Raw genomic sequence first — 25,683 nt, forward strand, 5'->3', positions numbered from 1 at the left:
CTGGAATGTCACATCTTTGCATTACTTTCTCTTAGATGCACAGGTGAGGGGCCAGGGTGACTTCTGAAATAATTTTATTTACCCGTGATAGCTCAGCCAGGGCAGAGTTCATCTCCTGGTCACTGGCAGAGATGGTCTGACGAATGTCCGCGTAATACCTATAGAGCGGTACACAGGCAATTAGTGTCTTGTTCCTCCTAGTCTCCTTCTTACTGCTTAAACTACGACTCCTCAAGTTCATTGCTTACCTTTCCACCATCTGCTTGTAGCGAGGAATGTCCCGGGCATAGAGCAGCTTATTGATCGGAGAGTCCTTGAACATCCAAAACCAGAATTGATTAGAAAAAGCTCCATCATGCTGTGGACTAACCTTGGCAGGTACCACCATCACTGCTATTTTCTAACATTCATTCGAGATGGGGATTTTTTGGCCTCTGCATGGAGAGGCACTTCAAATACCAGGCTCCCTGCTAGTCTGAGGAACCAGGAGGTGTGTTGGTGAAGGGACCTCTGGGATCCCTTGCCCAGCCTTTCACTTGGAGCTGGGTGATCACTCGTATGAGATCAATCAGCTATGGCTTTGCATAGCTGACTGCCCAAATCTTGCAGAGATCCACCCACCCCGTCTCTGGTGAGCCGTGCAGGACTGTTCCACCCTTGGCACAGGGTGAGTAGGGGTGCTAAAAAGTTTTTCTAATGGCCAACCTGAATCTCCCAAGACACAGCCTGTGACTTATACTGTTTGCCACAGCCGACTAGAGTTTAGCTCTGTCCCCCAAGCAGCAGTACGCTGTAAATAAAGAGCCCCCCTCAACAACTTCCGTGCACTAAACAAAATCAGCTCCTCCCTCCTCTCTTCCCAGGAGTCCCCATCACTCTCCAGTGCTCCAGTGGCACATGGGAGCAAGGATGGGCCTGGTGCGCTGTCCCAGTGGTGCTACGTAAACATTATTGCCTTTCTGGGGCAGCACTGCTCAAATACTTGTGCCAATCACACCCCCTTCTCCCTCCATACTTACCCGCCCTAACTTATGGTCAGCTATGGTACAGGAGTCCATGAAGGTCTGCGCGATGACCAGGAGCACAGCATCTACGTTATCTGACGTCTGCACATCAAAAACAAACTGGGGATTCTTGATGATATTGATCCAGAACCGCAGGGGCAGGCTGGAGAGGAGACAGAAGCACAACGGGGTGTCAGCAAAGGCAGCAGCCACAGTGCTGAAAGATATTCTGCACATGACTGCATCTCCCAGCTTTGCCCTCCCAGCAAAACCAGCTTTTCACACCACGCTCTGCTGCCTTGCAACTCCAATTTTGCTTCTCTTTAGTAGGCAAAGGTGGTTGTCACCGTACCTGTTTGTCTTCCAGATGTGGATGGTCTCAGGGTCCGCAATCCCGTAGTGTAGTGCCTGCTCATCCAGCAGGTCAAAGAAGTATTTGACGGCCAGAGGAACAGGGCGGTTGGTGCTGAGGATCACCTGGAACAAGTCATCCACAAACTTCTGCAGGGTGCCCTGTGGACAACCAAGCAGGACAGAGTGAGCACGGGCAGAGGAGAGCAGAGCCCAGGCCTCCCGCGGAGCAGGGGCTGCCGCCTTCTGCTCAGCACCCTCCCCTCACCGGTCCAGAGTTACCCCCAGCTGCAGGGAGCAGCGGCAAAGGAGAAGAGAGGCCCCAAACAAAGCAAAATGTGGAGGGAAGCCAGATTAACTCAGAGCCACTGCAGGTAACGAGGATTGCTCCAGAGCTTGAAACATGATGGGATGGCGCTGAACCGTAGAGACTGCCCCTGGGAGGCGGGGTGCTGGCTGCCAGGAGCTCTGTTCAGCCACACAGGGACAAGAAGGGGTTTGCTCAGCACCAAGAGAAGTTCAGTAAATGTGGGAAGAACAGAGGCGCTGCCCGGCAGAGTGCCCGGGCTGTCGCTTCAGGAACGGTACTTCTGCAAGCAGGACACTGGTGGGGAGCCTGGATGCCAAAAGCTGTTCTTTTCTTGAGAACAGAGCAGAGGGACAAAAGTTCCTGGCTCAATTTTTTAACAATAACACTGGAATGAAGCAAAAAGGAGAATGGTGAGCAGGTGCTATGCCTGATTTATGACTGTAGCTGAATCTGTACTATTAGCATCATCTTGCTGCAGCAGCTAACAGGTTAGTTCTATCTTCTTGGCCCTGGGTGGAATGGAAAGTGAGCAGACACAGCAGACCCATGGGCACTGCCGCCAAAGAAACTCTGCTGTGAAGCACAGGGTACCAGTTTTTCCTGTGGGACACACAAAGACAAACATGGGGTAGACACAGGGATAAAACCATTTCTCAGTCTTCTAGAGGCTCTGCAAAACTTAACCCCTTAGTAGAAGTTTGGCACTGCAGCGCTGGGATCAGAGGGGAAACAACCAGCACATGTGTCAACCCAGGCAAAGGGGCTCTTCATCTCCATGCACATCCCTGCCATCTGCCGGGGGATACGAAGGAAGGCAAGATCTCAAGCACAACACAATCTGTGCTTCTTCTCACCTTCATTGAGAGCAGACGTGTCAGGTAGATCTCTGGGATTGCCTTGGCTCGCTCCCGATCTCTTAAGCTCCCACGTCGATGCTTGGGAAGCTCTGGCTCTTCTGTTGGTTTCACCAGGTGCCAAAGTTTGATCCCACCTTCATCTGCATCCTCCAGCATTGGTGTTTCTAAAACAAGCAAGTGTTTACAGGTGAGTGTCAGTTCTCTCACAGTAGAACTTGGCCAGATGAGCCTCAAGGAGGTAAGACTTCACACTATGATAGAAACACAAATGGGAAGGAACTTCTGGAGGCCCCTATCCAGCCTTCTGCACAGAGTGCAACTGTTGCTGGCACTACAGCAGGTTGCTTTTGTCCACCCAAAACCTTCAAAGTCTTGGAAACTTCCCCAGACAGACATCTCCTATCACACCTATGAAGGTCGAAATCACATATCGACCTTCCACAGCAGCATAAAGCTGGGGCTACAGCAAGAGTCTTGTCTCACTAACTGGAAAGTGCTATAAAATAATTTTATGAGAACAGGACATCCAACTCACTCTCTCCTGGGATGTAATCCTGATTCTCCCTGTGGATGTGCTTGGTCAGGCGTGGGACCAGTGCTACTGTTGCTCCATCAGGCACCTGCACACAAGCAAAAACCAGTATTCTAACTGAACAGCGCATTTCTCATCAGCACAAGAGGCAAGCGCTTGCAGACCAAACCGGACTGTAACATTACTAGACACAGGGACAGAAACAGGGATTTTGGGGCACCATCACTGTCTTTTCCTGATGGTGAGAGAATCTTATTTGTACCAATTAAGACAACCTGATGTGCAAAATATGATGAAGATGATAATAATCAGGGACTGAGGTAATTCACATCTAAAACATGCTGCAGCAAACTAGGACATATTGCTGTGAGGTAGTTAAAAAAAAAAAAAAACAAACTCTTTCCATTCCTAGGATCTACTTTGCAGATCAATGCACCATCTCCTACTAACTGATTTGGACTAGAACATTAACAGATCCAGAAGCATCACCTTCATTGTGGCAGCCACCAGGCATGAACTTGTGCATCTCTTCCCAAGCACCTGCCCATGTCTCAGGTACAGGTTAAGGAGGGAACTACACTTGTTGAAGTCAGAGCGCAGGCCACAGCACTGAATTAATCTGAATATGTTGCTGCAAGAAAGCTCCAAGCTTTTGACAGTGATCCACCAGGAGCCAGAGCCACAAATAGAGCATAACGGTGTGTAGAAGCTGAGAGGAGAGACACGGTAATGGTAGACTGAGTTCTGACCTTGTAATGCTGAAGAGTGTTCAGGCGTTTCCAGGTTCCTTGAACAACAGATGTCACATCCTCATCGGACAGTATCAGATGACCTGCCAGCCCTGATCTCCACTCTACAGCCATTAAAACACAGAAAATGAAAAGATAAACGGTTAATTTGGGCATCTCTGAAGTCTGCTGTGCTTCAGCCTGGTTGACCTTGTTACAAGCGCACCGATCCTCACCAACCTTCACCCATGCTGTCTCACAGACATTGCCTCGGCAGGTGCCTGTACCAATGCCAAGTCCTGCAGTCACAGGACAGTCTCGCCAAGCACACGGACAAGTGGCCTCACGGCCTCCCAGGTTCCACTCACCAAGTTCCTACAAATTCTGTCAAGATTGTGACTCTTCAAACAGGTGATTCAAACCACAAATATGGACCTATAGTCCTTATTAGCTCCTACTCTCCCAGTACCTGCTCATCTATAAACATCAACACTACTCAGCAACAGCCGAAGAATTAAGAAAATGGAAAGCTGAGTCACAATGCAAGCGCTGCCTTCTGTTAACCACTGTGGGCAAAATCCTCCCTGACGCACATTACCGAGATGCTGCTGGTGACTTCACTGGCAGAAGGAGCCAGTCTGTGACTATAGCATCTCTGCGCCACACTCAAACCATCCTCCCCTTCTACACATTTCTCCCCACTTTTATGCTTGTGTCCCCTTGCTCAAGCCATTGCCATGGGTCCAAGTGTGGCAAAGAACACCATGAAAAGGAGGGGGCTGGACCCAACTGCCTCTTTCCTGTATCACATCTTGTTGGGTCCAGCCAGGGTGTGAGATCCTCAGTCAGTGACTCCGCACACATCACACATGCCAGGGTGTTGTGCACAGACAGCAAACAACCACTCTTGCACTTCCTCACTGAGTTTTGGCATCAAGGAGTTCTGCTCACCGAGGTCCAGGGTGTCTGGGTCTGGTCGGTGACAGTACGGCGTCCCTTTGTAGATCTGATCAAGGATCTTCTCCTTCACCTGTGTTATGGTGTCACAGTCTAGCACTTTGGCAGAAATCCCCTGGGAGTCCTCTGCCCCTCCTGCAGCCACTCCTGCTTGGGTCAAAGCATTTAAGGTCTGAGGAAGAAAAGAAAAGGTCACAGCTACTTGGCTGATAAGATTACATCTGACACATTTACACCTTTGGTGGTTGGCATTAAGGCAAATGAACAGCTACTCCTTTCACTGGAAGAGTTTCAGAAAGCTAAACACACTGTTCTCAGTCTTGTGTCAAGAGCTGGAAGCCAGTTCAGCAGCATTGCAGAGGGGCTTTGATGTGCCATCAGCAATCTCATCCCATCCCCTTATTTCTAGACACAGATCACAGCACGTGCACCAGATTACTCTGCTCCTATCAGCCTAGGGCAAAAGCGCCTGATTTAGCAGAGCTCTTGCTCATCTATGGAGTTGTGCTGCTGGGATAAACCTGGATCCCAGGATGCTGCACTTCTGCCTCAGTAATGGGAGCAGTGACATTCAGACCTGTCACGCCGGAGAGCCCAGAGGGAACAAAAGATTTGCTTCTTACCAGAGTCCGGTACTCCAGGTCCTCTCTCAAAAGGCGGTTGTCATTCAGGGTATATTTGGCTTTGCCTGTCACCCAGTCGACTGGCCCTTTGTCCACCTGGTGCTTGATTCCTCGAAACAGCATGTAAAGGGGCTCCCCAACAGAATCCTGGCACAGGAAGGAAGGAGTTTCACCTGAGAGAAATTTCAGCTTGGAAACACGGAGACCCGAGCAGAGGAGGAGCAGGACAGAGGGTTCCGCAGCTAAACCACGGCAGGCACAGACAGAGCCTCTGCGCGGGGAAAGCGCAGGGGCCAGTGACCTGGTAGACGCACAAGACCGAGGCATTGGTAACCTGAGGGACTTTCCTTGCCATCCCCTCTCTAGGGAAGGAATTAGATCAGAATCTGTCCCCCCCACGCACAGACCAGCCTGTGTCTCAAGATAAAGGTGCTAAACTGAGCCCTCCATGATCTGGTGAGACACGCTGGAAACAATGAGTGGTATTAATGTTGATTTAAGCATCTCTGTCCCCAATGAAGTGTCCAGCGCTCTCATTCCCCACCCTGAAATACAGGATGACCCTGGCACTATTTCAGCTATGAGCGAGGCACAAAAGCAAAGCTGTGGCTGTCTCCCCTCTCTTTTGGCCCCTCTACACTACAAAGGGACAAAGAGCTCACCCTCACGAACGCGTACAGGCAGATGGACATCCAGTTGGTTAACAGCTTCTCCACCACGGTTTCTGTCCTGAAAGAGAGCATGAGGTTGGTCACAGGAATACGGTGCAGAGCAGGGGGGAGGGATCTGGAGATACAGATCACTCCCCATGAGAAAAGAGTACGCTAAATGATGATATAAGATCAAGAGAGAGGGAAAAAAAAAGGACTTTAGAGACCTATAAGATTAATGCTTTTGATACCACTTATTCGAAGCACTTTTCAGCCTGAAGGAGGCACCAAATTACAGAATTGGAGAGCAAGCAAGCAGGGGACTGAGGACAGCTGCTGGTAGGTCTCAAACAAGGGAAATTTCTTCAGATCAGAAGGATGGACCAGACAGGAAGCTAATGGGGACCCAAACACAGGAGGTATTTCAGTTTAGCTTCCAAACATGGCATGATTGTAAACCCAGGGATCTCTAAACAGCAAAGTGAGATCAGCAGACTTGGCAGAACCCTGGTACCTGAGCACAAGGAGAGGGTTAATGCACAGCAGCTTCAAAAGAAGAGGAATTTGCAGTGGGCAACTCCATCTTCCTACTCTTTTCATGCCTTTCCTGCGATATTCCCTGCCAATACGGACTGGGCTGAGGGGTATCGTTGTTACTGCTTCCTCCCGTTTGACGTGTGTTGTCTGGACACACACTGCTCTTACAGCTGCAGCCCATGCCATGAAGTTTTCCTGCCCACAGGACTTTCAGAACTTGCCAGCTCTGTTCCCTCAGGTGGCTAGTGTAGGACCACAGCTGGCTCACTCACCTCCGCAGCATCAGCTTGGGGTTCTTGGCCACATACTGCTCCACGAGGTCATTCAGGAGTGTTTTGAGGATGTCAGTGAAGTACTCCAGCTTCCCGTGCAGTGACACCGTGAGCAACGACGCCACGTAGGCCCGGTCTCTCGGAGAGAAAGTGCGCTGGATTTCCAGAGTGTGGATGAACTGGTGGGGAGAGAGAGAAGCCAGGGGGTGAATCTGCTGAAAACCAGGCAGTCACAGCTGCTGGCTCTGGGAAGAAGTGGTGCTGCATGGAGCTACTCAGGAATGACTGGAGAAAGTCCAGTGGAGAGCTACAAAGATGCTGAGGGGTCTGGAGCATCTTTCTTATGAGGAGAGGCTGAGAGAGCTGGGGCTGTTCAGCCTGGAGGAAAGAAGCTGAGAGGGGATCTTATGGATGCTGATAAATATCTCAGGGTGGGTGTCAAGAGGATGGACCAGACTCTTGTCAGTGGCGCCCAGTGGCAGGATGAGGGGCAACAGGCACAGACTAAAGCGTAGGAGGTTCCATCTGAATATGAGGAGAAACTTCTTTACTTTGAGGATGCCAGAGCCTGGACCAGGCTGCCCAGAGAGGTTGTGGAGTCTCCTTCTCTGGAGACATTCAAAACTGCCTGGACACGATCCTGCGCAACCTACTCTAGGTAAACCTGCTTTAGCAGGTGGGTTGGACTGGATGATCTCCAGAGGTCCCTTCCAACCCCAACCATCCTGTGATTCTGTGAACTTTAACAGACACCAGCTGCTTCCTGCAATGAACTGCCAGTGAGGAGGTCCTGACCCTGCAGCGAGCTGCAAGCAGAGAGAGGGACATTACCTTGGTGAGGAAGAGCTTGCTGTTGAGCAGGTTGGAGAGCTGGACCAAGCCCTGCTCCACAGTTTGCCGCCGGCACTCAGGGATGTCCAGGTCCCTTTGCAGTGGTGACTCACGATGACCCGGGAAGAAGATGCGCTCTGCATAGGACTTGTAGTCCAAGAAGGGGATTCCTGTGCCCACAAGGTCACTTGTGAGGTCCATCATCTCAGTCATCAAGTCTGAGGGAAAGGAAATGCCCATGAGGTTGACTACACGATCACACAACCAATGGTGTAGACCATGAGGTGAGTGCAGGAACTAGGGCCAGTGGGATGGGGCTGAGGAAGAGGAAGGATGTTGCCTGCCAGGAAGAGGCACATCGGTGCCCATTGCTAGAACATTTAAAACTAGACAAGGCACTGGGAGAAACTGCATGAGGAAACTTCCAGCATTGGGGAAGAACCAAAAGGTGAATTTGGTGATTATTCTAATTTACAGTCGGGGGCTGGCTTCCTGTTTTATAAAGAGGAAGCCACTGTTCAGCACTGATCTGTGGTTACAGGTATTACCCACATTAGAGACAGAGCATCAGAGATCTCCTGCTCCTCGCTGCTTCCCACATGAGTTGGGGATCGGAGTGTGAGTCCCCTGCACAGTGTCAGAGCCGCAGGTCTCCCACACAAGGGCTCACTGCTGCCAGCAGCTGAAGCGAAAGGTTTGTGGGCCCAGAACACGGGTTGTAATTCAACTTGCCCTACACAAAGACCAGGCTAGCTGTCCTTAAGATCTCTCCAAGTGTGCTGTCTTGACCTTTAGCTCTTCATCTGAGTCTGAAGGATGATGAACTGGAGAATCAGAGGGGTCTGTACAGATCACTGTGCTCTGAATTGAAGAATTACAAAATGGAAGAATTTGGCTGTATGTTTCAATGCACCGGCACAGGATAAAGTTATTGCCTGCTCTGAGCTACCCAAACAAGTATGCAGGAATGGAAAGAGAGGTTGGGCTGAGAGCGGTTCTTCAAGCTTCCCTGTGAAGCTGCAAGAAACTAGGACCTCAGTGACTGACCTGTGAATTCCTTTTTGCATCTGTCCCGAACACTCGTTTCCAGATTTTCCAGCTGGATTTGAACTTTCTTGTAATCCCTCAGGGCCTGTTTGCTCTTCCTCCTGCAGTAAGAAGCAGAACTGTTCCCAGTGGCCCCAGCCCAGAGATTGTCCTTGCCAACCGTTGTGTTGCTGCCAAAGACCCCAGGGCAATTGGTGCTGAGGTGATTTCTACTGAACATCATCTTTGCAGGATACCAGTGTTTTGTAAAGTCTCTTGGAGCATCCATGAGGTGTGGGCTCTGAATGAACCACTGTGCAGGCTGTGACCAGCAGGTACAACATGCCTCACACACCCAACAACACTGGGGACTCAGAATTTGGCACAAAATGAAGAAAACCAGGACCTTCTTTAGGCCCAAGATATGCACACTTGCCCACATCCACTGAATAATATTGTAGAAGAACTTAAAGACCTCATACAACGCCAGAGTTTCTTACCTATATATGAAGACGATGACCAGAACAATCAGTGCCACAAAGGATGCGCCAACACCCAAACCAATCTGTGCCTCCAGCGGGAAGGTGAGCTGGCTTTCCGTGTCGTACTGCACCCGGCCCAGGAGGAAGTTCAGGTTGCCCATCTGCACCTGGAAGAAAGCACGTACCACGGTGTCAGCTCAGCGCAGCAGCGAAATGCAAAGTCATAGGGCTTCTCCAGAACGGGTACGGGTGGCATCCAGCTCTCTAGCATAGAATCACAGAATCATTTCAGTTGGAAGAGACCCTCAGGATCACTGAGTCCAACCATAACCTAACCTAACTCGAGCACTAACCCATGTCCCTAAGAACCTTGTCTAAACACCTTTTAAACCCCTCCAGGGATGGTGACTCCACCACTGCCCTGGGCAGCCTGTTCCAATGCCCAACAATCCTTTCTGTGAAAAAAATGTTCCTAATATCCAATCTAAACCTTCCCTGGTGCAACTTGAGGCCATTTTTTCTCATCCTATCACTTGCTACTTGGGAGAAGAGACCAACACCCTCCATGCTCCAACCTCCTTTCAGGCAGTTGCAGACAGCGATAAGTTCTCCCCTCAGCTCCTGTTCTCCAGGCTGAACAGCCCCAGTTCCCTCAGCCGCTCCCCATCACACTTGTGCTCCAGCCCCTCACCAGCTTCATCACCTCCTCTGCACTCCCTCCAGTACCTCAATGTCCTTCTTATGATGAGAGACCCAAAACTGAACACAGTATTCAAGGTGAGGCCCCACCAGTGCCGAGTACAGTGGCGCAATCACTGCTCTAGTCCTGCTGGCCACACTGTTCCTGATACAAGCCAGGATGCTGGGGGCCTTTTTGGCCACCTGGGCACATGCTGGCTCATGTTCAGCCGGCTGTCGATCAATACCCCCAGATCCCTTTCTGCCAGGCAAAAGCCGTCCCACAGCACAACTCCTGAACACAGCAATACCATTTGCTTCCAGGCAATATTTGGCACGTAAAAGAAGAGTTGAGAACAAAGAGCAGCTTCTTGCCACCCCGGCACCTCCCCCGTCCCCCAGCAGGGCTTCTGCCTTTCCTCCACTTCCCACCCCACTCTCTGTCTCCACCACTGCTTCTTGCTTGCGCTTCAACTCAAACAACGACAAGATTTCTTGCAGTGCTGCCAATTCCCTACCGTGAACTCCGGGAGCAAGTCCGTGCCCTCCCGCTTGGTGCGGTGCCGCGGAGCCGGCTGCTCGGAGGGGGGCTCGCAGTAGAGATGGTTCCTTGTTAGTGTCTTCACTATGCAGATTCCTTCCCCAATCATAGCCATAACCTCATCCTTGGAAATAGCCAGATCGAGGTTTTCCCCCTGGAACAGATGTGGAACAGCACATCGAATTGGGGAAAAAACCCAACTCTGCATTTTCACAGCTCTAGGGAAGATGGAGGAGACCAAACACCATAGGATGAAAAAAGCTTTTTTTCTTCTCTGACTAGGCTTACATCTGGATTGGCTGCAGAAGTTCATTTATTAAGCTAAAAAATTCACTTGCATATGATGTAGATTATAGCTTTAGAAACCATACCATGCTGCATAAGTATAGTTATAAATAACCTGTCTTCTTAAGGCTCTTTAGCCACAGCACAACCAAGCTCAACTCTTCACTCTGTGTACATACATACATACGAACAAAACATATATATATATATATATATTTTTTTTTTAAAGGTAGTCTCATGTCAGTTAACCTAAACACTCAGGTAAGTCAATCAATGTTCTTATCTGCTATACAAATTTGCTTTAATTTGGGTGGGGATTAAGACTTCTTTTTTTTTTTTTAATTAAAACCATGCTGAGTAATGTTGATTACATTTTTATGTTTTAATGCTTTCTAAGCTGAATCCTGCAGCAGCATTTTCAGGCTTTTACCCAGAGCTCTGTCAGGGTATCCTGACAGGTTGGTAGATCAACCTCCTTGCTCTTGGAAAGCTTGCATCTCGTTACTTCTCCTTCAGTCTCCTCAAATTGCCCTGCTTCTCCAAGACGCACTCACTACCCATGGTAGCGGTCTAGATATTTCTAGGCTAGTGCATCCTCACAGTTTTTACTCATATGGGAAAAAAGAGCAAGTGGAGAAAGCGCATCTCCAGTTGCAGCCATTAACTTTCTTAATGAGTACAGGACTAGAAAGCACCTTTCCATACCAATGAAATATCTCGGAGATTTTTTTCTCACATGTACAGAAAAAACATTAGACACTCTGCCCCTCCGTATCATCTTTAAAGTGATTTTCCTACCTTAACCTAGTAACAGGTCTTCCCTACTTGCCACAATTCTTTTACTCCTAAGTTACTTCTAGAGGAACCTTAAGAAGTTAGGAAAGAGCCAGCAGCTGAGAATAGGATGTAGGGTTTCTTTAGTACTAATAACTCATATAAAATGGTTTATTAGGATTAAAAATAAAAAAGCACAGAAGTTTCCCCAACTCTGATGAAGCCCTTAATAATTTATGAACACAAGAGGCTTTTTGATGCTCCCTTTTCTTTCTGCTTATGTACCACTTCTCACAGGCCAAAGCAGATGTGCTGGGACAGGTTGTTATCCTATCAAAGACTTTTAAACCTTGGGTGCCACACAACACCAATTTAAACCACTCAGGTCAGAAATAAATTTGTATGAGGAACATGATTTTCAGCTAGTTTGCATGTTACCTCCACAGAGATGACGCTTCCTGGCTTGTGACGATATGGTTTGGCAGGGTCTTCAGCATTCAATGGTTTTAGGATGGGGTTGACTTCGTAAGAGAAGGGCATGGGATGCAAGGAGTTGAAATCAAAGCTCAGATTATCCAGAATAAATTCCAGTTTGATACGGACATTCCGCAACAGCATGTTAATGGCTGGAGTTTTGCACAGGATCAGGTAGGAGGAGTTGATAAGACATGGTTCTTCAAACTAAATGCAAAAGGCAAAAAAAGTGTCAGTAGTGAAACACTAATACTTCTCCTACGGCTTTGCAATACTTCCCAACCCTGAGCAACCTGGGGCCAGTCTGCATTCCTCTCCTCTGGAGCAATGCCAGAGGAGCCCTGCTTAATTGTAGAGGGAAAAATCCAAGATCTAAGGAATTTGCCTTGACAGTTTTCATAGTATTGGTTGTGTTGCAAGTACTTAGGTCTTAGCAGTGGGATTCAGCTCTGACATCCCCCTGGCAGCAAATTCTGGAGAGGCATCAGCTTTAGGTCTCCCTGCTCTGACAGAATGGGACCAAAGACCTTCAATGCAAAGCTGATTTCCTGGCCTGAATGCTTCTGTGACAGAAGTGTTCCTTCATGCGGTTGGATATGTTTCATACATTTGGTGAAAGTATTATAGTGATTTTTTTCTCCCCTACAGTGACAAATGCCTTCCTAAGAAGAAGTGTAAACCCAGCTATTATTGATACATGTGTATCAGGAGCACATTCTCCCAGTTCATGTACAGTTCACCCTCCATCATTTGTAAAAGCAAATCCTTCTTGTGCTTCGGCTGCCAAACACCCTCTACCTCTGCAAATTCCGCTGCGTGCTCTGTGACCCTGATGGTCCCACATCAGTAACCTCTGTGGTGACCCATCTCAGGACACTGGCAGCAGGAGAGAAGAAAGTGTTGGTGGAACTGGTAACTTCACTGAACTTCGCCTGGTTTTGAATCTCAGAGTGAAACAGAATCTAGGTGCTACCAAAGATGGACTGAACTGTGCAAAAGGAAGAGTCTGGAGCACGGACATGCTAAGCCATGCAAGCTCTCTGGCTCAGCTGTAGATTTCTTTATTTCCACGCTGCTGCCCCGCTGTTTCTGTCCATCATGAGTCCCACACGTCGCTAAGCAGAGGCAGACTCAACTCATGGAAATGTTTGTGAAAGCACTTAACCTCTCGGTCTGGCAGAGAATGCTTCCACTTGGCTAAGAGTGTTGGTATGATCCAAGCAGAGAACAGCAAGTGGGGGGTGAAAAGCCCTAGAGACAGAAAATCCACCTCTCCAGGGCAACATGTCAGCCCTTGTGCACCCTCAGCTCCACTGACCACTTGACACGCTACCTGCTGGACACTGCACAGAGCGTCCTCAGGGCACTTGGTGTCCGGGATGATTCTGCGCCACCGTCCCAGTCCTCGGCGCCGGCGTTCAGATGGAGAAACTGTAACTCGGATCTTTGGTTTCTGTACAACGTCCAGGTTGTATCCATGAACTCTGAGCACTCTCCCTCCACTGAAAGAGAAAAGTAGCTGATCTCACCCACCTATTATTCATCAGCTCTGTCTTGCCCATGCTCCCACCCTGCTGCTGATGCTCATTCCTACAAGCCTGGCTTTACTCCGAAGTGCAACTCAACAAACAGATGCTGTTGGTGCCATAGTACCCGCCTCGGCACGCTGCCCTGCGGAAGGTGCACTCTGTCTTTCTACCTGAGGAAGCTTTTAGGTGGCTCTGCAAAAGTGATGTTGGGATCCAGAGTGTATCTGAAAAGGGACCCTTCCAGTCTCCGCTCTTGGTCCCCGTATTTGACAGTGACTGGGAGTTCTGCAGACACGTTGCTGGGACTGGTCTGGCATGCCAGCTGATCCTCCGTCATCTCAGAGAGGCTTGGAGAGACAGGAGAGAGAACACGCGATTAACACAGCCCCTGCAGAGACAGATTTTATAGCACTATGCCTTGCTCATTGCAGACAGTCTGAAAACCTCTCCTGGTATTTTTCTGAATTTAATGCTGAAAGGTCTTGTGCCTTATCTGAACAAGCAATAACTGCTGGGCAGTTGTCAGTGAGCAGCACGTGGACAAAAAAGCAGGTACAACCTCTGTCCTGACTGGAGACACTGGAAGCATGCTACCAAGGTAAGTGCGCCTTCTCACCAGCAGTGCTGCCAGGTGTACGTGTCCCAGAACGCAAGAGAACAAAACCAGCTGTTAGCGTCAGTCTGTGGGGGCCAATTGCAGCTCCCCATCAGCAAAAGCAGAGCTGTCAAGGATGGGGTATAGTCCTGTCAAAAGACACGCAGAACAGAGGCCACGTAGCACTGTTCGCATCCGAGGGAATGTGGTCAGGAACATTAACGTGGCCAAGCTTGTGCCATGACCCTCGAGGAGAGGATCTCCTGGAATGCCGAGGAGAGCAGAGCTCCCGCAGCAGGTACTAAGGGTTGAGCCAGGCAGTGTCACATCCCACAGGGCTCGGGGAAGGACCCAGGGCAGCGATCTTACATGTGGCAGGGGAGGTCTCCAAGCAGGACGCTGATCTCACTAGGATGCCCAGTCAGCAGCTTTGAGCCCAGAAGGGTCAGGCAGGTTCCTCCCGCTTTGGGGCCCTGAGTTGGAACAATGGATTTCAGCTCTGGGTTCTAGAAGAGAGGAAAAAAACCCAAAACAAAACAAACAGGAGGTGAGTGATGGGGACCTCGAAAGATAAGGCAAGGAAAGAAAACAGCAGAACAAGTTCAGTGACCTCCAGTGCTCTGAAAATAAAAGCTATAGATCCCCAATCGGAACAGCCTCAGCCAGGCTGCAGCAGCTCCCTGATGGAGCAGAGGCATCAGAGGAGGCATCAATCACACCAGAAGAGCCACAAATCAGGGACCAGCCTTTCCACAGATGGCAAAAGGCAGAGGGACGCTGCAAACAGCAGCGCCGTGAGCCTCACACACAAACCCTAGGATTAACGTTTCAAAGGGATTGTTCAGATCGGTAACTGGATTAATAACTCAGGTTAGGAAAAACAAGGTAGCAAATAAATTGTCTGTTTGTCTAGTAAATGAGGAGATTACCAGCAGGGAGCCCTAAGAATTTGTGTTGAGACTTGTGCTGTTAAACAGACTTGTAGGGTGACCTGGAAAGGGGAAATGAAATTTGATAAATTATTCAGAGTAACAAAAACTTAGTACCACTGAGGAGCTGCAGCAGAATTCAGAGGAACCAGGCAGAGTGGGACAAGTAAATCACTGCTGATAAACAAAGAGCAAGATATATGGACTGAGAAGGAGCAGGCAGAGTACAGCAAAAAACCAACCCAAACATGTGAACACAGTTGTGAGTTTCGAAATAGCTCCTGCCCATTCAAGAGGGCTTTGGTACCTGTGACAACTCTACCAGCTGGAAGCACAGATCTCAACCAAAAAAACCCAAAAAACCACCAAATGGTAGGAATTACTGGGAAGGGAATTAAGAAAAAAATACTTTTATGCCACAGTAAAAATTCCTTTTGCAGTTGCATCTTGAACATAGCATCCAGTTCTTGTCATCCTGCCTCAAAATGGTGATAATAGAACCAAAACCAAGAGAAGGGCAACAAGCATAATCTGGTATACAAAATGGTTCTGTACAGGCAAAAATGCAATAGCCTAAGACTTTTCAGGCATCTCTTTCCCCTTCCCATGTGAGAGGAAGACATGCAACTAGGTGCATAGCATAAATGTTGCAATTTGCACAGCAAGGATGAAAAGCCAGTAGCTGTTTCTAAAAAACACTTAAATATTAATTCATAGTTGCTGAGTTTAAGATATCAAAACGTTATCAGAAACATATTTAAAATAAGAGGAAACATTTTCCACACAACGCACAGTAACTCTGGATTTACTACCGCTACCTGTGGAAGGTCAGAAGCTAAAAGTGTGTTCAAGCAGCAATTTGCGATCAAAGGAAAGTCAGAAGTCTTAGTAAGATGGTAAGTCATCAGTTAAAAAAAAAAAATCCCCAAATCAGCAAGGTACTCTATATTTTTCCTCTTTCTTTAAGCATTTAATAGTTACCATTGTAAAAAAAAAAAATATAAAAATATTAGGCTACAGTATCTTTAGTATTACCCAGTACAGCTGTTCTTATAATCTAAAGAGGGGGAAAAGGAAAAGAAGTGAAAGGAGAGAAGAGAGGAGAGGAAAAGGGGAAAAAAGAAGAAGGGGAAAAAAGGAAAAGAAACAACCCCCCCAAATAACACCACACAAAACAAGCATCAGAAAAATCAGATAAAAACACCAGCAGCAAGTGCCTGGTAGAATCCCTAAGTTCATGCAACAGACAGCCACTTAGCAGAGATACTGGAACAACAGGGAGAGGTATTAAAGAAGCGATAGTTACGTTACCTGATAGGTGAAAATATGCCCCGAAACTCCACGTCCTCCTCCAGGTACTTCCACCACAATGTGCCCAAATCTCTCTGTCCAGCTCCCGCCAGTGACGCACACGATGCTGCAGGACAACCCCAGAGCACAGTCACGCCGCGGCCGAGCAGACGAGCCGGATCCATCGCATCGCAGCCTAAACCACCCAGCGACCACAGCTCCCTTCTTTCAGCCTTATCACATGCTTAGAATAGACAACTGGGTATTGAGAAACACCTTTAAAAGCTGGATTAGGTGCAGCAGAAAAAAGCAGGGGGTGGTTCCAAAGAGGCCCATCCTATCCAATGTTATTCTTTCTGGGACTGGCAGGATGGAGCCCACTGTATCACAGCTACACCAAGAGTCCAAGAACTCTTCTGTTGTCCAGAGCTGGTCAAATCATAGAATCATTTTGGTTGGAAGAGACCCTCAAGATCGTGGAGTCCAACCATAACCTAACTCTAGCACTAAACCATGTCCTTGCGAACCTCACCTATGCGTCTTTTAAACCTCTCCAGGGATGGCGACTCCACCACTGCCCTGGGCAGCCTGTTCCAGTGCTTGACAAAAATCAGTCACATCTGGAGTGACCCCAGGCCAGCAGTGGTCAATCCACACATTAGCGCTGTGTCTGATGCAGAAGAAAACCCAAGACTGGAGGTTTAGCTGGCAGTGGTCTTCGGCCAGTGGCCTCTGGGACCAGCCAGTTTCCCTGATCTGCACTTCCCATCCTTCCCAGCCCTTTTTCCAGCCATAATTTGGTATGGGAGATACTGACAAGGTGAAAAGTCAGGTTTGTACTTAGAACAGGGAGGGCAGCAAGGAATCTCATGTTACAGCACTGATTTGCTAACAGAAAAATTACTCTGCAGGAGACTTCTCAGACTTCTTACACAGTAGGAGATTAATTTTGTCTGGGCCTTGCTCAGGAGCGAGTTCCATGTTCCCAGCTACATCCCCTCAACCAAAAAGGCTCAGGAATTTAACTCAGGCAGTGGAGTCTCAAGCCAGGACTGTGTGATGCTGGGTGATTTGTAGATACAGAACAAAGACGGTGCTAACCCCAGAAAGATTGTGCTCTAATTTCTAGGATGAAAACAGAAAGCAGATGGATCCAGACAAACAAGGCGCACAGACAGGACAACACCGCTGGACACAGCAGCCATTTCCCAGCAGGATCTTACCTGGCTCCCAGAGGGAAGGGTGCTACAACTACTGCTACCATGGAATGGAAAAATGGGTTTGTGATAGCTCTGATGAGAGGTTACTCACAATTGCTCTCCTCTTCTCCTGCTGGTTGCTTGGCTCCTCTCCCTCCCTTGTCCAAGGGTCCCAACCTACCTGCCCTGCCACAGGCCATCTGCACAAATATTGCCTTCCTCCTTGCTTCCCCCCAGTCACACCTCTCAACACCTGACTACGCTGCCTTGTTATATGGTCCAGCCCTGGCCAGACACACCAGCTGCCCAGTTCTCTATCACTGACACCAGCTGGATTCAGCAGGACAGGTCTTCCTGCTTCCCATCCTCCTCCTCACCACTACTACTTTTACAAGCATCGTGTCACCTGCCAGGCACTCCCAGCCACCAGGAGAGTGGCATAGGACCCCCAGAACTCCCTGGTTTGTCCCTGCTTTAGAGGGTCCTTTCATTTGGTTTGTTCCTGGGAGGTGGAAGTCTGGCTGCCAAGTGAAGAATGACAGTCTAGGGGTGCAGAGGCAAGAATCTGTGCCGTACCTCCAACTACGCCATTCCCATCCTCACCCAGTGTTAACGTGGTCAGAATATTTTGCTAGCAGTGTCACTTGCACAAGCCACATCTTTCGCTTTATTGAAATCACTCTGTGGCTGGGAGAGACACCCACGAAACTGCCTGGTTCCAAGGCTGTGACTCGCTGACCTGGCTGGCCCGCGGTCTCTGCGCCGGCAGCGTGGTTGCTGTATGGCAGCACTGTTCGGCCATCGCCTTGCACACAACCTTATCTCTCTAAGTAACGAATTAGGTACTCGCCCGAGTAACTAATCAGACAGTGACCTCACTCAGGGGCACGCCCTGGGGAACAGGCAAGGCTCAACACCTGCTACAGCAAAGGCAACGACATCTCAGGCTGGTGTCAGCAGCCAAGGGCAAAGCCAGCGCCTGCCTCTGGGAGGAGGTTTCACAGATACTCTACCTGCTAGAGATCTCATACTCTTGAGCATCTACGGCACAGGGAATTCCTGCAACAGTGACAGTTTCTGCAATGTCTTGATGTTTCTGCCCGAGGTTTGAGCCAGTGATGGTGATTCTAGTGCCACCTTCCACTGGTCCAGACAGGGGGTACACCTGCAAAGACATCCGCGCATGTGTAAATGTCACAGTATCTCAGAGCTCTGCAGTTTGGCAACTGAGCTACAGCACAGGGTCCTTCCGCTGCCCCATGACAAACTCTGCCTGCTCAGGTCACTGCTATGGATTCCTTTTACTGGCTTGGACTAGTACCAGGTTGCACCCTCAGCAGAAGAAAGGCGACAAAGAACATAGCAGTCAGAGCCCTCTTTCCCATACCTCACTGTTGCCAGTGGTCCCCCCCAGGGGAGATAATCCACTATAGACTTCTAAGGCCTTCTCATCAACATGCTGACCACTCCACAGGGCATTTCTGCTGAAGAGTGGGGATGCGCAAGCCAATACGTGTTACCAGTGTTGAAGCAGCAAGCACCATTCCCCCCCCAGCATCAGTACGACAATGAATTGCATGCTGCACAAACGTCAAAGCTCTGTCCCTGAGCAGCATCCAAGATAAACTAAGACAAGATGCAGCACATGGATGTCGTGTGCCACCAGAGGGAGGACAAGCTGACAGCAAAAGGGACACATGGCTACAGACACTGGTCATGTGGCAGTTAGCAAGAAACATTTAAAATAAACAGACAAAAATAATTAATTTGAGTAACCTGGCACATCTTTACTATCCTCGCTGTGCTGGTTTCATTAGATTTTGCCCTCCTTAGGCTCAGGTGCAGTTAGGCCAACCTGTTTCAGGGTCTGGCTCGGCACAGTTGGAGGATCCAATCTGCGGACCCTTTCCCAGCTCCTGAATGATTCTGCTCCTTCTGACGTGCCAGTTTTCAGCTCGCATGAGATACAAATGCATCTTTCCCCACTGTTCTCTATCAGCAAACTGAAAACCCAGCACGAAAGTCTAGCACCCTCACAACACTGAGGGATCACAGGAGAACAGGACTAACTTGCTCTTTGGATGGCCAACGTATTACTGAGCTGCACTGCTTGTGCTCTGAGTTCACAGCCCTTTGATTTCAAGTGGAGAATGGAGCCCTCCTTGCCCCTGGTGCAGTACGCTAGTGAGTAAGTTACTCACAGAGTGAATGAGAGGTGCTGGACACAGGTCTTCTATCTCCTCCTTGCAGGAGCCCCTGAAGATACAGCTGGGGTTGTCACCTCCACACCACACACAGTTGTACTTTGAGTCAGCTGTTTGGCAGCGGCTACAATCAGCGTGTCCCACCGAGCAGTTGTAAAAAGTTACTGCAAAGGAGAAAAATTCAGAGGCGTCTGCGAACATCCCCTAGGGCGCAGAATAATCCAGCAACTTGGCATCTTGCACAGAACCCTCTCCTCCTCCCTCCCCTGTGACAAGCAGCAGGAATGAGGCTGCACGTTTTCCTTAGTTTCCCTGTGGTAGGACTCATTCGAGGATTTCTCAGTTCTCTTCCACCTCATTTGCTGCCTTTCTGCTGGGGAGGTGTTGTGCTCCTACCGTGAAGATCTGCAGCACTGTCCACTCGAAGGTGTCGCCGCCTCTGCACGAACACCACAGCGTTGAATTCGAGTTGAGGCGCTGTGTAACTGTACTGCAAAGACAAAGACCATCAAGACAAAGGACTTAGAGACACAAACAAGCCAGCTGAATATGCAAAAAGCATCAGCACCATCCTGCATTGGCACATACAGCCTATATGGAGCTCCCTGGGAATGCAGACAGGGCAGCGTTAGCTGAGGCAGTGGCAGCACAGACCTGTCCTTGCTGGTTCACGCTGTCACAATTTTGCTCCAGAAAGAGCAGCAGGCTTTGGTTCATGAGGGTGAACATTGAGAACAAACACGTGCTCATGACGATATTTGTCTAACTTCCTAACTGCATTTCTAAATGGCTAATTCCTATCTGCAAGCCATCTGCTCAGAAAACTGCCTATGTTGTTCCTTTCCCTTAACTATATGAGTTTGTGAACTAAAAATATCACCTCTGCTTGCAAATCTTGCCCTAAGGAAAATCCACACATAATCCAGAAATGTATGTGGCTGTTTTAATTTTGCCCGTTAATCTCCCAATCCACAGGCTAGTTTCCACTGCTAAGAACAAAACTGGTATTTATAGCATTTTTCTTTTCATGGAAGAACCACCACCACAGAAGAAGTCACGATCCAGAGAACCGTGGACAACAGTGCCTCAAGCTAAAGCAGAAAGGGCACCGTCCTGGCGACAAGCGGTGACTCAGGGACAGCATCATCCTGTGCTACAGCAAATGCAGCAACGGGGTTGTGCTGCTCAGACTGTACAATCCTTGTGCAAGCTGAAGACACCAACACCACCAGGGAGGAGCATCACAGATGAAGCCCCCACAGTGCTAAATGTTCTACAAATATTTTTGCAAAATATGCTCTTTCCATCAAAGGGTTTGGCCTCCAGGCTGCTGTGTTGCTGAGCAAAACCAGTACCAGTGTGAACTCTGAAATGGCATTGTATTCTAAGCACTCACCTGGTTCATCTGGCAGGTGATATAACAGAGGGACTGGTTTGTTTCTTCTCCTTCCACATAAGCATCCATCACCACTGTCCTCCCCTCCAAATTCAGGACACACTCATAGTCCCAGTGCTGGTCCTGCAGAGAAGATATTTGTGGCACCATTTCTCACTTACATAGAGCTTCCTTATGCCAACTCTACGCTATATTCAAGGACTCTCTATGCTGTCACTGTCTCCATGTATGAACGGTAAAGCAACACAAAACAAAACACCTAGAAGGGAGCACATAGATGTCAGTGTGGGGACAACTCAGCTCAGGAGGGGGAATTAAAGAAAAAACAGTGGCACTGTGAAGTTATGCCTGTACATCTCTGTGAAACACTAGCTTGGAAGAGTGGAGCACACACTGAGTGTATATTTCTTCCCTCTTTCCTGTAAATCTTCTACCACTGAATTGCTTAGATACTTCCTGTAAAAAATATGAATATGCATCTGTAACCAGCTCTGCTCCTCTGAGCAGTGCAGTATATCAGGTTTAACATATAAACTAACAATTAGTCTGTGGGCTGCATGTTCTGAGGAGATTGTTTGTGAAAGATAACTAAATCAGTTTTCTGTCTCGAGAAGCAAAGAGAATTTTTTATCAGAGGCACACCCAAGAAACACAGCTTTCAAGGGTGGTTTTCCCATTGCAGAAGTTTCAGGTACGACAGGAATAGCCACATTAACATGAGCATGCCAGAAAGGAAAGGGAACAGATGGCTTATCTTTCACTTATGCAGACAAAAACAATCAGCAGAGATTCAGCAGGACACTATTCCAAGAACTACCATTTACGGTGCAGCACAGGTGCAACTTAATCCAAAGGCATGCAGATCTTCTCCAGCAGGTTGGGGCACACCTGTATTCTCCCTTTCTCTGCGTGACCTCCTACCCACCAATAAATCCAGCTATGTAATTCCTTATTCACAGAAGTAGGTCATCCCTCTAAATGTTTCTGTAAGCGGGAGAAAACTTGGCAGAGCCACAACTAAACATATTTTTAGCAGTCCAGTGCTCTGCGTTAATACAGTTCTCAATGCTGACGACATTGAGTTGACTACCTGATAGAGGTGGAAGTTCTTTCCCAGCAGGGTTATCTTCCTCGCCACATTGACTGGAAACAGCGAAGATCCCTGGATTCCCTGCACACAGGGACATGCATCTGGACCCCAGCTAAGCTCTTCGTTCTGAAAACAAACACAGGTCTTTAGAGAAAGAGACCTCTGATAGAGGGAATCAAAGCTTAACAGAGAAACAAGCCTGGCCAGAATGAAGACACAACAGTGCTTCTTTACCATGAAGTTACAAGAAAGCAATGCAAGAGCCCAAGTTCAGCAGCAGAAAGTTGTGAATATGCTGGACATCACAGCAGCTGCCACCTTTAGACCTGGGAACCTCGCACACATTTTTATTCCGCAGGCTGCCATTTCTCACCGCACACATTACAGCAGTCAGCTTCTACACTGTCAGAGGGCACAATCTTCTCCTGCATGCTGAAATATTAGATCAGCAATCTGTGTCAAAATTTCAAAGTATTACTGCCTTAGAGTGTGGACTGCAAAGCCCAGCAACTTACCTCCTCCCAAAACTCAAGGGCATCATACTGATAGTCGAGATCAGGGTGGAGGATCCTGGGAAAGTCAGGGACATCCCTCTCGGAAGAATCGCCATCACCCGACAGAAGAGTAGAAGCAGAGAAGAGGGATGTGTCGTTCTCAGCCTGCAGCAAATCCATCCAGTCCTCCGTGTCCTGGAGCTCGGTGCCTTCCCCCAGCAGCCAGTCCGGGGGAGCTGATGGGGGGAGCTCTGAAGCAGGTCGTTCAGTTCCCAGGAACCTGGGAGACTCATCAGAGGCAGCGGGGTCCCCCGGCACCTGGCTGGGGGTTTGGGGAGATGGGACGGCAGACGTCAGTGCCTCTGTGGTAGGAAAAGAACTCGGAGGCCACTTGAAACCGGTGACAGGAGGGAAAGGTGTTACTGCTGCGGCAGATGTGTGCAGAGGATCACCCACCGGGGTGGTGGGGCGGTCGGTGTGCCGCGGCTCCTGGGCAGTGGCAGGCTCGTCGGTGGGTAAGGCTGCGCGATCCATGTTTTTGGATGGGCTGGTGAGGACAAATGCAGGGGGAGAAGTTGTCTCCGGCACAGTGACAGCAGGTTTATCTGCTGGCGGTGGTAAGGGGGGTTCTGTGACAGCCTGGAGAGAGGCTGCTTCAGTTGAGAGAGTCAAGTCCGTGTAGCTGAGGGTTTCTGTCGGCTCAGTTGTTGTCTCTGAGGCTGCAGAGAACGTGATGTGGTTGGGCTCTGCGGGGGGCACGGTGCTCGGTACCACACGCACCGGGGGGGTGATGGGTTTGGTGGCTGTGGTTGGGGCTGTGGTAGAGGACTTGGTGAGGGGAGCTGCTGAGGAAGGAAACACTCTGGAGGTTGGGATCTGGGCCTGGAGAAAAACAACATGGTGGGGTAAGACAAAGACACAAAACAGAATAAAACCCAAGCAGAAAAAAATACTCTATATTACTTCCCATAGCATTGTTCACAAAAAGCTGCTTCACCCTCTGGATTTCAATGAGACCTACATCTCGTATCGCCTTGTCCTGGGACAGGACTGAGGAGTGTTCACGGTGCAGAAGATCCAGCAACATCCCCTCTTCCCAAAGATGCCTGCACTTGCCTCCGCTCCGAGGGAGGTCTGCCTCCCTTCGACCCCCACAAAACTGCAAGACCATCTGTGGCAGCAAAAACCGGGCATCTTTTTTACCTCCCCACTTGCAGCGTCCCTGCCAGCTTGCTCTTGTTTCTCACTTTGAAAACCCAGGCTGGATAACCCAGGAGGAGGGCGACCTGCTTCATCTGATGGCATCTACTTGCCCAGAAACCCAGCGAGGTCTTGTAACACCAGGCACGCACCCTTTCATTGTAGATAATGGTTCCTTCCTCACAGGCTGCCTTGTGGGTGCAGAGGTGCTGCTGGATGCACCAGTTACATCCCCAGAGACTGCTCACACACTTCTGGCACCTGGAACAACAATAGAAAAGCAGCTGCTGGGATGACCCAGGCAGGGACAGCCACCCTCCCTGTACCTACAGACACGAAAAAGCAGGTGCTCACGGTGCCGATTTCCACAGCAGGGCCACTGCAGCACAGTCATAGAAAGAGAAGTCCACAGAAGCAATGAAGATGTCATGGAAACGCACTACGAGCTTTATGGTGACATGATCTGAAAATGAAAATAAAAATTTCTTAGCAATGGAGCAACTCTAAGTCTGCCATACTGTTAAGAGACACAGCATGCTTTAGGAAAGACACTGTCGAACACGGGGACGGATTTCCTACCGTGTTTCTAGCATCTCAATCACTGGATTATCCTACGGACACTAAAAACAGGTTGGACAAGTTTGTCAGGAGTAGCTGATGACAGTTCTTGCCAACCCATGGGCAGGAAGACTAGTCTGAAGATCCCTCCATCTATATCTGCTCTAATTCCACCATCATCCACTGTATTAGAGGAAGACATAACATTCCAGGCTCAAAGCTGATTGTCTTTCCTTTGTCATCCAAGGGAAAACCAAACCCTCAGAACTGACGTGCCCTTCACATACTGCTTTCACCTCGAGAGCTTTGTTCTATGTCCAGACTAAGAAGTGAGTCAGTGAAGAGGTTTACCAGACTTGTAATCTCACTTGCAAAGACCGAAGGCTCACCTGCTTTAAATCCAGGTCTTGTGTCAACTACAAGCCTCAGGACAGCCCAATTCTTTTTGGGAAGAGACTGTCACTGTTTTCTGATAGATCAAATAACTGCAGGGATGGTCAAAACTTGCTACTGCTGAAAGCATGAGCCTGAAGGAGATATTTTGCATATGACAGTATTAAAACAGCTAATTAATCTTGTTCCAGACAAATGCCCCTAACCCTAGAGCTGGGTATTAACTCTCCAAATAACAGAAACACATTACATGCTCAGCTCAACCCCAGGAGCTGCAATTTCTCTGACACAGTTTGCTAAAAAAAAAAAATTAAAAAGAATAAGTAACAAGAAGCTTGTCTATCATTCCTCTCACAGAAATCAGACTTCCTCTTGCAGGCAAGCTGTATTCACAACAAAACAATTCACGTGTCTGGTGGGGGATCAGTCAGGCCTAAGCTGGCTTCCTGAAAGGATGACAAGTGAAGCAGCATGCGAGTAAAACAGCTGACGATGAGGTGTGTATGAAAACCCATGATTAGGAGAAAATAAGGGTATCATATGCAGCTGGAGGCAGGAGTCACCGCAGTACTGCCAGCTCCCATCACTGTCACAGAGGTGATTGCATTTGGCAGTGGTGAAAGGGCTAACACCTCCCAGGACTTCAGGGTTATGACACCATATTTATAAATATTCCTGTCTCCAAAAAGGCCATTATTTCCCATGACTGCCTATAATGCTGCTCAACAGTACAGAAGATGAGGTTGAGCACTTGCAAATTGAGAGCAAGAGTTTCTGCTATCAACTTGGAACTCATCAGCTTAAAGTGACAGATGAGCTGGTATGTAACCTTCAAAATAGAGCTAAAAAAGGCAAATATTTTAGTGAGCTTGGAAAAGTATTATAAGTAGGAAT

The 25,683-nt window shown here is 48.7% G+C and overlaps 1 protein-coding gene across 1 annotated transcript in view; it reads right to left on the bottom strand.

The window, feature by feature from the left end:
* The window catches only part of PLXNB1 (plexin B1), an 82,787-nt gene that overhangs the window by 4,799 nt on the left and 52,305 nt on the right, over positions 1 to 25,683 (bottom strand). Inside the window, exons 9-36 of the mRNA XM_065642336.1 lie at positions 24,193 to 24,301; positions 23,991 to 24,099; positions 22,660 to 23,520; positions 22,145 to 22,270; positions 21,055 to 21,177; positions 20,055 to 20,148; positions 19,656 to 19,822; positions 18,468 to 18,619; positions 16,277 to 16,382; positions 14,406 to 14,542; positions 13,612 to 13,788; positions 13,246 to 13,414; positions 11,877 to 12,119; positions 10,357 to 10,533; positions 9,179 to 9,327; positions 8,700 to 8,800; positions 7,653 to 7,870; positions 6,822 to 7,000; positions 6,025 to 6,091; positions 5,363 to 5,509; positions 4,734 to 4,911; positions 3,804 to 3,907; positions 3,058 to 3,142; positions 2,520 to 2,686; positions 1,357 to 1,517; positions 1,020 to 1,167; positions 249 to 313; positions 83 to 158 (exon numbers count right to left, since the gene is read on the bottom strand). Of these exons, the coding sequence (XP_065498408.1) occupies positions 83 to 158; positions 249 to 313; positions 1,020 to 1,167; positions 1,357 to 1,517; positions 2,520 to 2,686; positions 3,058 to 3,142; positions 3,804 to 3,907; positions 4,734 to 4,911; positions 5,363 to 5,509; positions 6,025 to 6,091; positions 6,822 to 7,000; positions 7,653 to 7,870; positions 8,700 to 8,800; positions 9,179 to 9,327; positions 10,357 to 10,533; positions 11,877 to 12,119; positions 13,246 to 13,414; positions 13,612 to 13,788; positions 14,406 to 14,542; positions 16,277 to 16,382; positions 18,468 to 18,619; positions 19,656 to 19,822; positions 20,055 to 20,148; positions 21,055 to 21,177; positions 22,145 to 22,270; positions 22,660 to 23,520; positions 23,991 to 24,099; positions 24,193 to 24,301 (4,595 nt within the window). The remainder of the gene's footprint in view (positions 1 to 82; positions 159 to 248; positions 314 to 1,019; positions 1,168 to 1,356; positions 1,518 to 2,519; positions 2,687 to 3,057; positions 3,143 to 3,803; positions 3,908 to 4,733; positions 4,912 to 5,362; positions 5,510 to 6,024; positions 6,092 to 6,821; positions 7,001 to 7,652; positions 7,871 to 8,699; positions 8,801 to 9,178; positions 9,328 to 10,356; positions 10,534 to 11,876; positions 12,120 to 13,245; positions 13,415 to 13,611; positions 13,789 to 14,405; positions 14,543 to 16,276; positions 16,383 to 18,467; positions 18,620 to 19,655; positions 19,823 to 20,054; positions 20,149 to 21,054; positions 21,178 to 22,144; positions 22,271 to 22,659; positions 23,521 to 23,990; positions 24,100 to 24,192; positions 24,302 to 25,683) is intronic.

Source organism: Caloenas nicobarica, chromosome 11 (assembly GCF_036013445.1).
Source record: "Caloenas nicobarica isolate bCalNic1 chromosome 11, bCalNic1.hap1, whole genome shotgun sequence".
Lineage (NCBI taxonomy): Eukaryota > Metazoa > Chordata > Aves > Columbiformes > Columbidae > Caloenas > Caloenas nicobarica.